The sequence below is a fragment of the Artemia sp. Qi Xiang Cuo genome, chromosome 2, assembly GCF_049724085.1.
Source record: "Artemia sp. Qi Xiang Cuo chromosome 2, ASM4972408v1, whole genome shotgun sequence".
Lineage (NCBI taxonomy): Eukaryota > Metazoa > Arthropoda > Branchiopoda > Anostraca > Artemiidae > Artemia > Artemia sp. Qi Xiang Cuo.
In genome coordinates, this window is record NC_142795.1 from 90081215 (window position 1) to 90095856 (window position 14642).

Consider the following 14642-nt stretch of genomic DNA (forward strand, 5'->3'; position numbering starts at 1 on the left):
CATAATTGGTTAAAAAATCCAGCCATGTATTGAGGCATTGCAGTTGAGTATGCCAATATTCAGAAGAAGTTTCCCGTACCACCAAATTCTATTGCACCCACTTTCCCCTAATCCTTTCCATGGAATTGGGCAAGTCCTATAATAAATACTGATCTCTCAAAGTGGAATAAAGATTTAACCCCTATTGCTTTTGTCAAGAATACAATTGCTGAACTTAATACAATTACATATAAAAATCACTTCCAAATATTGGTTGATGGGTAAAAAATGAATGAGAAGGTAGCAAGTGGTGCTTTCCTTCCTCACCTGAAAATTGCGATGGGCGAGAGATTATATAATAATTTATCTACAATGTCTGCTGAGTTAAATGTCATAATCATGGCATTAGAACACCTTAAGGAAACCGCACCTTTGATTGCAAATTCAAATAATATTATTGTATATTCTGACTCTTTATCAAGCCTTGAGTTGCTGGCTTCAGCTCCTCAGTATAAGTTGGACATTGACACTTATCATCGTCTCAGTATCATAGATAATCTTGCTTCAAGTGGCATAAGAACTTATTTTCAGTATATTCCTAGCCACTCTGGCATAAGTGGTAATCATCAGGTTGATGAAATAGCAAAAAATGCTATAAATATTGACCAGCCAAGTGGCAGCCCAATCCCGATTAGAGATATTTACCGATGGAGGCTATCAGATATTAATTTTGATAAGATTAATCCTATCCTTTCCCCCTTTCCCAATAAGTATTTTTCTAAAATTTATCATAGAATTCGTTCTGGAACAAATGGACTAAATTTTCTTGCATTCTCGTATAAGTTTTCTAATTCAAGAGGTTAAATTCCCCTGTCCCCTCTTTGCAGGCATTGTAATATGAATAATGAAACAATTGACCATTGCCTATTTGAATGTAATATGCTGACGTCTGCACAACATACCTTGCTTTGTAAACTGTTATAATGCTTTAAACACCACAAAATCTCACTATCAGCCAAGAGCCTAGCCAACTATACCTGCACACAGAGCATAGAAATTGATATCTATCAACTCATAATTGAGCTCCTAGAGTCGAAAGATCTACTGAAAGATATTTGAAATTATCTAACAATCATGAGACAATCAAGCCAGTAGCTCTGTAGCCCCCAGAGTGACGCAAAAGGAAAAGGGCTAAATAGTATCACTGAAAAGCCCGCCTGCTGTTAAATAGAAGAAGAAGAAGAAGACAGGGGAGTAATTAATTTTTAATGGGGAATTAAAACCAATCTAATTTTTATTTCTGAAATTCTTCTTTCTGAATTTCTGGAATTCTCAAACATTTTTTATTTATACTTTTGATTAGATGCTGCAGAAAACCATAAACAAGAAACTATTCATATGGCCCAGGATATGCACTTTGTCAGCCTGGTCAAGGGAAGTTTCTTACAAAAGATTGACGGAAAAATTGTGGAAAAAACGGAGAAATACAACAACCAAGAAATACTTTAGTAATAATGACAAATAAAAATAATGATAATGACCAATAATTATAATATAACAATAAGCAATAAAATAACATGAAATAACAAATAGAACTATAATAATATAATAATAGTACAACAATGACAAGTCATATTTAAACAAAATAATAATAATAATGAATGATTAGTTTATAACAGTGACTGGTGATAATAAGTGATGGCCGAGCCGAATGGTTGTTATCCGTCCTAGTTAAGTGGCTAGCACGCTAGACTTGAAATCATTAGTGCTTGAAGACAGGGAGTCCTCTTATCGCTGGTTAATCGGTTAGGAACAGGAGTCGGTGGCGTGACTCTGTTACATCAGCCCGAGTTGATCCAGCTCTAAATGAGTACCTGGGGGAATCTGGGGAAGTTGAAAAGGAAGGGTGTGTGAGAGTAAAGTATGGGTGGCCATCCTTAAAGGATGGCTAAAAGACTATGAAACGGAAATCAGCAGCGCCAGTAGGGACTGTAAAGTCCAGTGATTCTTTACTTTTTTTTTACCTTTATGTGAAGAACGATGCTAGCACAATGTATTATTTATCTTTTAGACCAGGGCACTTCGTATCAAACGAGTTGTCGTAGAAACTTCGAAAAGGATTCATTCGATTGGAAATTGGAAGGGCTTGTGCCCTTTTTAATAGTCAAAAGTGATTGGAGGAAAAGTAACAAAATTCTGAGATAGCCATTTTGTTCGACGTAGTTGAAAGGTCGGAAAATCATGTCTTTGAGGATGACACCCCCCAGAGCCCTCAGGGCAACGCTTGTAAGTTATGCCCTGGGGACATATAAGGTTTTTATAGAAAGCATTGTCGTAGAAACTTCAAAATGGCTCATTCGATTGGAAATTGAAAGGGCTAGTGCCCTTTTTAATAGTCAAAAGTAATTGGAGGGCAACTAACTCCCCTCTCACGCCCACCTTTTCCCCAAACACATTCAATCAAAATTTTGAGATAGCCATTTTGTTCAACGTAGTTGAAAGTTCTGGAAATTCGGTCTTTGAGGATAATAAACCCCACACAGCCCTTAGGGCAAAGGTTGTAATTTATACTCTGGATGCATATAGTTTTTATAGAAAGTGTTGTCATTAAAACTTAAAAAAGGGCTCATTCGATTGGGAATGAGTGGGCTAGTGCCTTTAATAGTAGTCAAAAGCGATCAGAGGGCGAATGCCCTCCCTCCCCACACCTATCATTTCCCCAAACACTTCCGATCACCATTTTTGTAAGAAAAGAAAACGATCAAAAATGGGATTTTTAAGGCCAAACGAGAATACTGAATAAACAAACAAAGTGAATATTTCGAGAGGACAACCACCTCTCTTCTTCAGCACGAAACAAAATAATATATTCAAGGTAAGTGCCGAAGAAAAAACCAACAAAACACACGCGGAAAGTCAATATGAAAAAAAAAATGAAAAAAAACAAAAATTAAACGATGAATAAAAATCAATAAAAACCAAAAATTATAAGAATTAAAACCAAATAAATAACAACTATAAAGCAAGTCATTCGCCGATATCCGCGATAAAAGTTCTTTTAAGTGTTTTCATTTTTATAACTTTAAGAAATCAAAAATTAATTAAGATTTTAAGGAATAAATATCGGCATACGTATATTAAACTGACGATGCACTTTTTTTCAGTGAATTCATTTGTTGTTTTATTTTTTTCAGTGAAGTACAAATTATATTCTGGCTTTTAGAAAGAATAGGGTTTAGAAGCCCACCCAGATTAATTTCTGCTCGTTTTGAGTTTGACTTATTTTAATTTCAGTTTGTTTTGGGTTCCATTTATTTATTTATACTGATTTGTGGTAGTTGTATGCTTGGTAGATTGTTTGATTCTATTTTTGGTTTTATGGAGTTCTTTACTTTCTTTTGAAAAACTTATTTTGTGGAAAGTTTTTTTAATTAATAATGAGTAATAAGGACTAATAGTGATAATAATAATAATTAGTATTAAAATAATAGTAATATAATAATAATTATTCATAATAACAATAATGCCTAATAATATTAACAATAGTGAATAATAATAACCAGTTTTTAAGAAAGTACCTTTTTAATAATGACTGGAAGTGGAGCGTTTCGAGATTGTACTAAAATTGGCCTCGATTCCAAAGATCTGATTTCTTTTGGTCTTACATCATCAACCAGCCGTACATCAGTCGGTAAATCTTTTCCACAAGGGTGACATCTTGTAATATCCTTCGAGCCTCCACCACAGTTGAGACAAAGAGCCAGTTTGCCCGGTAAAAATTTGGGACAATGAGGAGCTTTAACTCTAGGAGGAGACTCTCCTAGAACTGGTTGAGCAGCAGACACTGTGGGCTGTGGTGTTCCAAAAACTACAGGCGATGAATTGACAGACTCATTATCAGAATTACTGGCATCTTTGGGAGATTGTCTAAAACAACAAATTACAAATTCAAAAACATAAATTTGTGCCCACAAAGGAATAGATATGAAACCTCCCTAAAAATAGTCAAACTTTTGGCCTACAAATACACTTTTTCCTGCTTTCAATCCCCCTCCCCCTCCTGCTGACTCGACATTTATCCATTATCAGTGCAGATATCTTTAGGTACCTGTCTTAAAATAATACTTAACATTTAAGCACATAGATATACCTATATATAGGAAGTGCAAGGGGAAATCTCAACGGGAAGAGCAGTCTGGAATAGCGGTCTACAAATGTACCTTTTCCTGTTTTCGACCATTCACCCAGTTCTGGTTCAAAAGCTACCCATTATCAGTACAGATTTTACATCAGTGCACACAGATTTGCATGCACATACATGGAGATTGGACCCTCCCCGTGAATAGCTCAACTTTTTGGTTTACTAATTTCAAAAACCAATGAAGTTCAGTAATTGTCTCTCGCCCAACTTTATTTGTTAATATGGTTTTTTAATTCATAATGAGTAATAAAGACTAATAGTGATAATAATATAATAATAATAATTAGTATTAAAATAATAATAATAGTTATTACTCGCTCAACTATATATGTCAATGATCTTAATAAGTCTATGAGTCTAATTTAGCTTATTTTAAAACGGTGTATTTTTATGTAATTTTTACCATTACGATAAATGATATCAAAGATTGTAAAACTTCGAATAGAGATATAATCAAATTTGATAAGAATTAAATTTTAAGGAAAAACAGACGATGATATGAGAAATGAGGGGAAAAGGAAATGAAATAGAAGAATCTAGGCGAAGTGGACCTCCTCCATCATTCCTCTTGTGTAAGAGGATCCTTTGAAACATGGTACCGATGTAAGAAGGCATATTGTGAAAACACTGAGAACGAACTGAATTAAAAAAAAAAAAAAAAAAAAAAAAAAAAAAAAAAAAAAGGAAAATTCTTGAGATTCTAGAAAATTAATAAATTCTGGATTTTAATGAACATGAGTAATTAATATACTACAATCGAAAAGTTTATACCGGATTAAGCACATGGTCACAACCTGAGAATTCTAATACGAAAGTGTGTGTTAGTATAGGGAGAGGGAGCAATTATATCAGAGCAAATCAGCTTTGAACAGGTCACGGCTTCCCTACCGTATCCTTGAATAAGCAGGATTAATAGTAAATATCTACAAGAAGAAAATGTGCGAAAAGCACATATTAATCACCAAGCGCACACTTCCTTCAAGGATAAAGAAACGACAGGGCTCGTGCTTTACTGTGCATTACTGCACATTAGTTGTGCTTGTATTTGCAGTAGGACTACCAATTTTTTGTGCCTTACCTGGCATCTGAATTCAGATGTTTCAGGGAAATTTGCTTAACCCTAAACTTACCAGATTCACGGCAGCTGAGCTTGCAGAATCACACCAATGACCCCCCCCCCGCAAACAAAAGGATGAGGGACACCAGGATTCGAGCTTCCATCGGAAAGGCCATGGAATTTGCAAGTCCAGTGTGCCATCCACTATCCTAGGGAATCTTGAATGAATAATGCACATGTCATGGCGTGATTATATTAAAACTATTTGATTCATTTTTTTCATTAAAAAAAAACTATAGGCATTTCACTTGAAAATCATCAATTTTTTATAAATTAAAAATCCTTTTGCAAATTAAAACAACTATCAACCTTCTTTTTCCCTTTTGACCTTCTCGTGCTATTTACTTTTGTTCCCTCCCACAAAACCAAGATGTTAACACAATCAAAAATTGGCTTCATATAGGATCGAACAGGACACATTTAAAGTAGACGTGATAACCACTACGCAGTAGAACAATGTAAATTAATGATCCAATTGCAACCGAAATTATGATTCAAGCGCAAGAATGCTGAAATTCGCCCTCCTGCCTTTGCAAAAGTTGGTCCCACCCCCCTCTGAGCCTCTGCTGCATACGAAAATAATATTCTTGTTAGTTGAGGATAATAGTCACAAGCAACTTTCCCTATCCTACACACATGCCTTTTTCAGCCTTTCCTGTAAGAAGGGGTCACCTGTGCTACATGCACTTTGAACGGATTGCACCATATTACTATGTCCCCCTTCCCTTACCCAGCAAACAAAAATTCTATTAGTCTTCTACAAAGCGCGAGTCCAGTTTTGTTGCCGCCCAATCGGTGCGGTTGTTTAGGAAGGCACAGCAAAGAAACAGACAAGTCAAGTCGTTCACGTACAAATGTAGATAATGCTTCCATAACAACTACTACTACTAAAAACTCACTGCAGCACCGAGTCAAAGCTGCAAACGCTCCTTCTTTATACTATTCTAGTCAACGCCTCCCTCTTAACACCCTCCCAAGAAGTTCCAATATTCCTTAAATCCTTCCTTACGACCTCTTTTCACCCTATTCGGAGACAACCTGCCTTTTGGTAGCCGAAAGGTTGGCCGAAAAAGCCGATCTTTCGTAGTCTGACCTCTTTCCTCTGCAGAACGCGGTCCAGCCATCTCAACCTTCCCCTCATTATAGCTCTAGAAAGCTGGATTGAATAGTCAAAGATAATAGGTAATCTGAGTTGATCATAAACTAAGATAATATAATAAGACTACAATTTTATTAGACGATCTGCATAGATGATAATTAGATAATCTGATTACAAATAATAATAACAAGAAGATGACAACCTCAGCATAAAAATAGTTTAGATGGTCTTTTTAAAAATATTAACTTACGGCGAATTGCTGTCATCCAAATGAGCCTTCTTCTTCTTCCCTTTACCGCCGCCAGTTTGACAAGCAGTGCCGGTAGTCATGACAATATACTGCTGATGATACTCGGCTAACTTATGTTCAGCTGATGCTGCAGTTCTCGCAACTTCTACAGGCTGGCTAGTTGCATATATCTTACCATTTGACTGTTGCCACTGATTCTGCAAGAAAAGAAGATTCAACTTTGACTAAATTATAGATTATGGACGAAACTGTGACTTTGGGATGATTCTTATTTCACGAAATTTCTATCACAAGCTCCGAAGGGTGGAATTCAAATTTTTGGGGTCAAAAATGAACAAACAGGAAAAAACATCAAACAAAACGGATCAGAAGATTAAAACAGAAAAAGAAATACAAATCTTATAAAAGGGATAAAAAAGGAAAACGGGTGAATATACACAAAACATAGGCAACGCATGTACAAGTAATAAAAAGAAACAGAGAAACTATCGGGATGTTTTTTTAATTTGTTCCTTAATGTAGGGGCAAAAGTTTTTCATATCTCTAGAAAAAGCAGCAAAGAGGCTTAGAAGATAGGAAGAGGCTCCAGGGCAAGCAGAATCTGGGAGGGATAATTACCTCAAAGATAATTACCTCATTATCTTAGACTATTCAATCCAGCTTTCTAGAGCTATAATGAGAGGAAGGTTGAGATAGCTGGGACGCGTTCTGCAGAGGAAAGAGGACAGACTACGAAAGATCGGCTTTTTTGGCTAGCAGAATAGGAAGCAGAATCTGCGAGGGGGTGTCGTTAGAACTACATATATAAGATTGAAATGCCAACCCGAAGGCAATCTTTTTTCATAGTTGAAAAAAGTTCGGAAGAATAGGAAGAACGGTCAGCGAACTAAGATTAGGATATTTGAAGCTATAGTGATAACAGTGGTCAAGTATGGTTTTGAAGCAAGGGTGCTCCGAAAAACGGAGGAGGATTTGCTAGATGTTTTCCAGAAAAATTGCCTGCGGATTGTTATGGGAATCTGACCGACTGACTGTATAAGAAACAGTAAGCTGCGCGGAAAAAGTGGTTCAATCCAGCTTTCTGGGGCTACAATACAAGAAAGGATGAGATGGCTAGGAAACGCTCTACAAATGACAGGTTGCCAAAGATTGTCCTTGTTGGCCAACCGTCAAGGGCCATACGAAAAGCAGGTCGTCTTCGAATGGGATGGAGAATATCGTAAGGAAAGATTTAAAGGAAATGGAAACTTCTTTGGAGCTTGTAAAGAGAGAAGCTTTGAGTAGATTAGGGTGGAAGAGGAGCGTGTGTATCTGTGTTGGCCACAGGTAGCTTGGTGTTACAGTGAGTTAGTAGTAGTAATTAAAATTTTTTTTCATTTTAATTTTGAAAATTTTCAAATTAGAATTAGAAAATTTCTATAAGAAACTTAATTTTTCCAAAATAGACAGTATATTTTGTTTTCAAATTCTTTTTCTAGATAAAAAATAACCAATTAGATGCGAAATATTAAAAGAAAACATTAATTTAAATTTTTTCCCAGATATAGATAGTGTACCAATTTGGCAAAACTAGCTCATTTATCCTAAGCCAAACATAAATATGAAATTAAATAAATAACAAGAACATTCTTGCTTATGTTTTATAATAGACTTGGTTTTAGTAGGTTGGTTATCTAGATGGCACTGGCTCTCTACACCCAGGGATGAGCTGGTTTCCTTTCTTTTAATTTTTTTTACTTTTTAAACCAACGAGTTCATATTATAATAATCTCGTAAATATAAGTTTTTTAGTCTCTTTTTATTATTATATAATCATTACATCAAATATTACAATAATTATTGTCATGATGTATTATAATTAATATAATAATTTCACAATTTAATAATTAGAGAGCCAATAATAATTATTATAATTTAATTATATCATTACAAAACTATTATCATAACCATAATTACTCAATCCAGTAGTTTCAAAATTTTATCTAAAAATGTGTCTCCTCCGGAGGAGTCATGCTAATAAAGAAAGAAATAGGGCAATGCTATTTTTTAAGCAGCAGAATATAAAAAAAATTCTGAAGATTTTAATTTTATGCTTGATAATTGCCATTAGCCAACTACATCATAAGATAAAGGAATGTAATATATTTGATAATGTAATAATGTCGGAACTTTACAATTCAATATATGTCAGAATCAAATCATATATTAAATTAATATAATCATATTATATATAATTATAGTCAAATATATGAAGGAACTTTATAATGTCAACATAAAATTTGTTGATGTCGGAACTTTAAAAAATCAAAGGTTTAATTCATTAATCCCAGAATCTACCCAAGCATTACAAGAAACAAGAAACGGTCTGAATTAGTTGTCGGATCAGTTACACCTGCTAACCCCAGAAAATACAGGATAAGTGACGTCGCATGTAAACAAAACAAAAATGAAACTTTTCAAAAATGGAAAAAAAAACAACATGATGTGCATAGTACAAAAAGGAAGAGTAATTGATAAATATAGCACATCTTCTGGGATTGAATACACGTGATTAATATGGTATATTCGGGTAGACCAAGATGTGATCCCACCACCCCAATGAATAAACCATTTCCTTGCTTTAACCTCCTTTTGGGGGGAGGTTAAAGCTTTTTCATGCTTTAACCTCCCCCCTTAAATTTTTTTTAAGGCTATAACAAAGGTAGACAAAACGATTCAGGATGCAACTTTCGGTCTGCTGAGAAGAAGGATGGATCAAGATTTGACCTCCACCCTTAAAAAGAGGGCTTACTTAAGAGTGCAAAATTGTGTCACATTATAATGCTTCCGGAGAACGGTTTATTGAATAACAAAAAAAAATATGTAGCATTGGGAAAAAATATACAGCATTTTGAAGGTTAGCTTTCCCCTCCCCTTGGATGGAACTTTTTAAAGGCTATCAAAAAACGTAAAGAAAACAACCGAGGAAACGGATTTGGGATGTAGCTTTAAGGGTAGAGCTGACAATTTCTTTTTTCTGCATTTGTAGTAAATTACTGTCCAACTACTAAAAGATAGAACTTACTCTCAATCCAGGATTGGTAACGATGATCTGTGGAGACTGGAGGCTATTGGCGAGGTTTTGTGAGATTGAAGCAGTGGCTCCATTTAAGACAATACTAGTCACGACACCTCCTGGATTTAGACTACCAATAGACCCATGCTGGATCTTGCCGCTGGTATACTGCAAAGCTGCGGGACGATAATTAGAAGTACTCACAATGGGACAAATTCTTAGGTCATTGTGTACGCTAGTATTGGGCTCAACGATAGTTTTTGAAGTTATATTAGCTGTGTGGACATTTTGAACTGATGAATCATTCATAATTTTATGTTGCACACTCACTTCCTCTGATATGCTTCTAGTGACAGGTATTAATTCAGAGACTGGCTGAGAAAAAGATTCCGGACTGTTCATTATGCCTGTTGTACCAATTGTGACAGGAGCTGAGACTCGGCGGACCAATCCTTGTTTATGGTATAATATCTCATTTTGAAAATTTGCTAGAACAGATTTTGGAGAACCAAAATTCATTCTTAGTTGGGCGTTTGTTCCAGAAGGTGCAGTTACATTAGCATAATGGATGAGTGGCAATTTCTGTCCCCTCGGTCCAGCTATCCGTGGTCCTGGTGGTGACAATGTGGAGAAAGAAATTGCATTATACAAATCTTCTTTTCTTCCATGATCCATATTGACCGCTTGAAGGACAGGGGGTAGTTTTTGTCCCCTTGATCCAGTAATTAGTGGTCTTGGTGATGATGATGGAGAGAAAGAAGATGGATTATCAAAATCTTCTTTTCTCCCATACTCCACGTTGAGTGTAGGAGGCAATTTCTGTCCTCTCGGTCCAACTGGCCGTGGTCCTGGTGATGACGATGGAGCGATAGAAGTTGCAATATCCAGTTCTCCCTTTCTTTCCATGTCCGACAGAAGTGCTTTAAGTTCCTCTTTAGTTGGCTTTTTTGGCTTAGCTGCGCCCTTTCCACTGCCTTTTTTTGGCCTTCCAGGGGAAGATTGGGTCATGCTAACATTGTCTCGCAGGGAATCCAGTCTGCCTCGACCAGTAATTGACTGTTGAAGATGAGGTGTAGCAGAAACCTTATCAGCTGGCAAGGATATCATAAACTCAGCAACCATCATTTCTTCGTAGTTTCTGTTGGTAGCTTGAGCAACCATTCGCCTATAATAAAACAAAATGTAAGATTTTCGAAAGAAATACAAAATAAAGGCACAAACAAATTTTAGTTATGTTATGTTAACAATATCTTTTGGATGAAAGGATGGACTCTCTGAAATTGCGCATTAATTTGAAATTCCTGTCACGTAGGGTTGAGACTTTTAGGGAGAAAAAGCATTTTTGTTAATCGTACATCAGCAGAAAATTGGTACAGTACAATCTTGTTGCCATGTTTAGTATAAAGGCGTGTGACAATAAAAGTCAATTTAAATATAAAATTTAAATAAACTTTTTATTAATATAACTGGTTTTCATATTAAATGAGACATCTATTGCGGCGAAAGACATATAAAGATATTATCTGCTAATGTGTTATTTCTTTGTGCACATTGATTTTTTTTTTATAAACCGGTTTTCATACAAATTTCAATAAAAAAGTTTTTTTTTTTATTAATATAAAAACCGTTTTTAGTTTTAAGAACACTATTAAAGGCAAAGACATTATAAACATACAGACAGCTAACATTATAAACATACACAGCTAATGTACCATTTTTTGTACAAATAGCACCTTTTCTCTTCTTAATGCCAGGAATATCAAGTCAAATGGTACAAAAATGCGCACCCCATCAATATTTCATACATTCGCTTGAACATGAAAATACACATTTTATTACCAAAGAAACTTGTTCTTGAATTTGAGTATAAAACTGGGATTTGACCAAATCCTAAATTGAAACCAACGATTTAGGCATGGCTCTATTAAACTATTCAGGGTATCAGGTTGGTTATATTGCAAAGAGAGGCAATGTGGACTTGTGTACACACAGTTCAGACATCTATCCATAAGGCATCTTTTTTAAAACACCAAACTGTCATTGCCTTTACACTATTTCCCAAGCGATTTTTTTGTTTTAGGTAAATACTTTTTTTTGGCTCGAGAAAATGATCATTCAGTAGGATAATGAACCACATAACTGTACAAATATAATACCTTTAACGTCATGAAAAGTCAATTATTTTAGTTCACACGTCGTAAGGGAATGGGGTCCAAAGAACTATAGTTCATTGTGATTTTTATCCTGATTAATACACAGAATGACTCTAGCCTCTTTTTGCTTTGCACGGCTGGCTCTCTAAATATGGTTATATTTATTATTTTAGGATCTGAGTTAAGCACTCAAGACAAATTTCATTAGAAAATTACACAAATTTAACAAATGAGAAGGAGGGAGACTCCCTTCCCAGATTTGTCTAAAGACTCCTACCTTGAAAAAGTCAAACTGCAGTGGGCCAATATGCAGGATCCTCCCACCCCCCCCCTCATCCAAGTAACAGACCAAATTACAGAAGGTCGAGTAGTTGTACTTCTCTTTCTTTCAAAAAGTCACATATTTAAATATAAACATGTGGAAATACGAAATATTAAAAATATGAAAATTTAACCACATTATTTAGCCAAAATTATAAGAATTATAAGAAACTGTTACACGTTTTAGACGAAGTATTTGAAAAAGATGTGAACCTGCTAACTTGTTTCTGTTCTAGCTTTTTGTTTCATTAAAATATAATAAATTACCCAGGGTCCATACATTGACTCATAGAGCTTAAAACAGCAAGGTAGTTGATACTTAACGTTATCGAGGGACGAGAAAATAGTCACCATATTCCTTTGTAAAATGCAATAAATTAAAATCAAACTGCAGTGGGCAAATATGCAGGATCCTCCCTCCCCCCTCCCCATCCAAGTAACAGACCAAAGTCCATGCGTACACGCTGGCAAAATCATTTCTGTACAGTTCTGAATAGCTATTATTCATTGGAAGCTCAAATTTGTCAAGTAGCTGTTCTCTTCTTTCTGTCAAAAAGTCACACATATATATATATATATATATAAAAAAAAACGAAAAAAAAACAAAAAAAAAAAACATGGAAATACAAAATATTAAAAATATGAACCACATTATTTAACCTAAATTATTTATATTGCTAAAAGACCACAAAAAAGGAACTTACGTTTCAATGTTGATTCTGTCATCTGTGGAAGCAGGATTTGTACTGTAGCAAGGTGTATGATTGTCATTCATACATTCCTCCTGTCTCAATATTTCTTTTGCCTTCTCAGCACAATCCGGCTTCAAAATAAGTTCACCTGCTTCGTCTAATGTAATATAGCCATATTCCTTTGTAAAATGCAATAAATTAGAATTAAAATAAGCTCAAAAATATAAATTGTTTCCATATTAGTGAATTCTTTTTAGCTGAAAAATTTCAAACAAGAGTGCATTTTAACAGTGTATCGTATCAATAACGTATATAAGGAGGAGAGTCGTTGGGTCTTCGCGAACAGCTCAACCTTCCTGATATTTTTTCTACATAATTCATGCAATTTGTCAACTTTTTTCCCTTTTCTTCAAAAATAAATCCATGAGCAGGTGACTGGCCTTAACTCTTTAAACAGCAATGTGAAGTCACCAATTTCTTGTTTATAATGCAACATTCTAATATGTTCTCGGCATAAAATGCATCTCTGGCTTCAAACGCTTCGTATCTGATTAGATCACACCATTCTCAGTTTTATAATACCCTAAGTTCCTCACCGACTCGCTTTTGCTGGTAAATTCTGGTAAGAGGAAGCAAGTCTACCAACTTTTGTTTAAAATTGTCAAAGTATGTGATGGAAATACAAATATGGATAGGTAAATCCTTTCTGCAGAGAAAGTATTGACTGGTAAATCCAGCTGGAGTTATTGTGAGGTGTGTTCATGATTTTCTACTGAATGCCAGGAGCCATCTCATCTTTGGTCATTTCTATTTGTCCCATGTTCTTAGTCATCGAAGTATGTTTTTCTCTCTGTTGCTTATTTTTGTTTTTATTGTTTTCTTTGTGATAGATTATAAATAGAATGATGACAAAAGATTTTTGCATCTCCATGACTCGAAAACTTTTCTTGAACCTTATTTATGCTACAGGTCTATTTCTAAAACTTGCATTTTAATAATAAAATGTTCATCAAAGTTTTCAGAGGAGGAAAGGGTGAAGGTAGATACCGGTTATTGAAAAGACATTCCAAGGAGACAATTTAGACTGTATCCCTTCTGAAGAGTTTTAGTCACCTAAAGTATTTTCCCTTTTTGTAACAAAATAAATTTTTGTGAATTAAAGAGCTTCACCTCACAACAGGTTCTTTACAGTCATGAGCAATCATAAAAAAGGAAGACTTAGAGAAACCTAGAGCTGTGCCGAATATGCACACATTGACGAATATGCACAGGCATAAAAGTTTAATGTTACCATATTCATAACAAAATAAATGATTGTGACATCAAGAGATTTAGAGACATCAAGAGCTATACAACTGACACATTGATGAATATGCAGAGGCATAACAGTTTCATGTTACCATTTTTCTTATGTATAAATAATAAAATATTGTGAATTAAGACCTTTGCCTCTCAATAGCTCCTTTACAGTCATTAGTGATCATAAAAAAGAAAGAAATAAATAAACTTAGAGAAATACAGCCATTAAACTGACACATTGATGAATAAACAAAGCTATAAAAAATTTGAAGTCATCATTTTACTTACTTATAACAAAATAAAATATTGTGAATTGCCACTCAATAGCCTTATTATAATCATAAATGATCACAGATTATTCAGGATAATATTTATGAGTATCGTAAAACTTTTCATGCATAATATATGAATCCCATCATGAATGTATAATATATGAAATCCACACCCAAATTCAGACAGCTTCGTTTTCAAATCAA

At 34.8% G+C, this 14642-nt stretch overlaps 1 protein-coding gene across 1 annotated transcript in view; it reads right to left on the bottom strand.

Annotated features, from left to right (window-relative positions):
• Positions 1–14642, bottom strand: part of velo (sentrin-specific protease 6 veloren) — an 83330-nt gene that overhangs the window by 55183 nt on the left and 13505 nt on the right. The window contains exons 3-6 of the mRNA XM_089104240.1: positions 12880–13046; positions 9711–10866; positions 6647–6843; positions 3558–3906 (exon numbers count right to left, since the gene is read on the bottom strand). Coding sequence (XP_088960366.1) covers positions 3558–3906; positions 6647–6843; positions 9711–10866; positions 12880–13046 — 1869 coding nt within the window. The remainder of the gene's footprint in view (positions 1–3557; positions 3907–6646; positions 6844–9710; positions 10867–12879; positions 13047–14642) is intronic.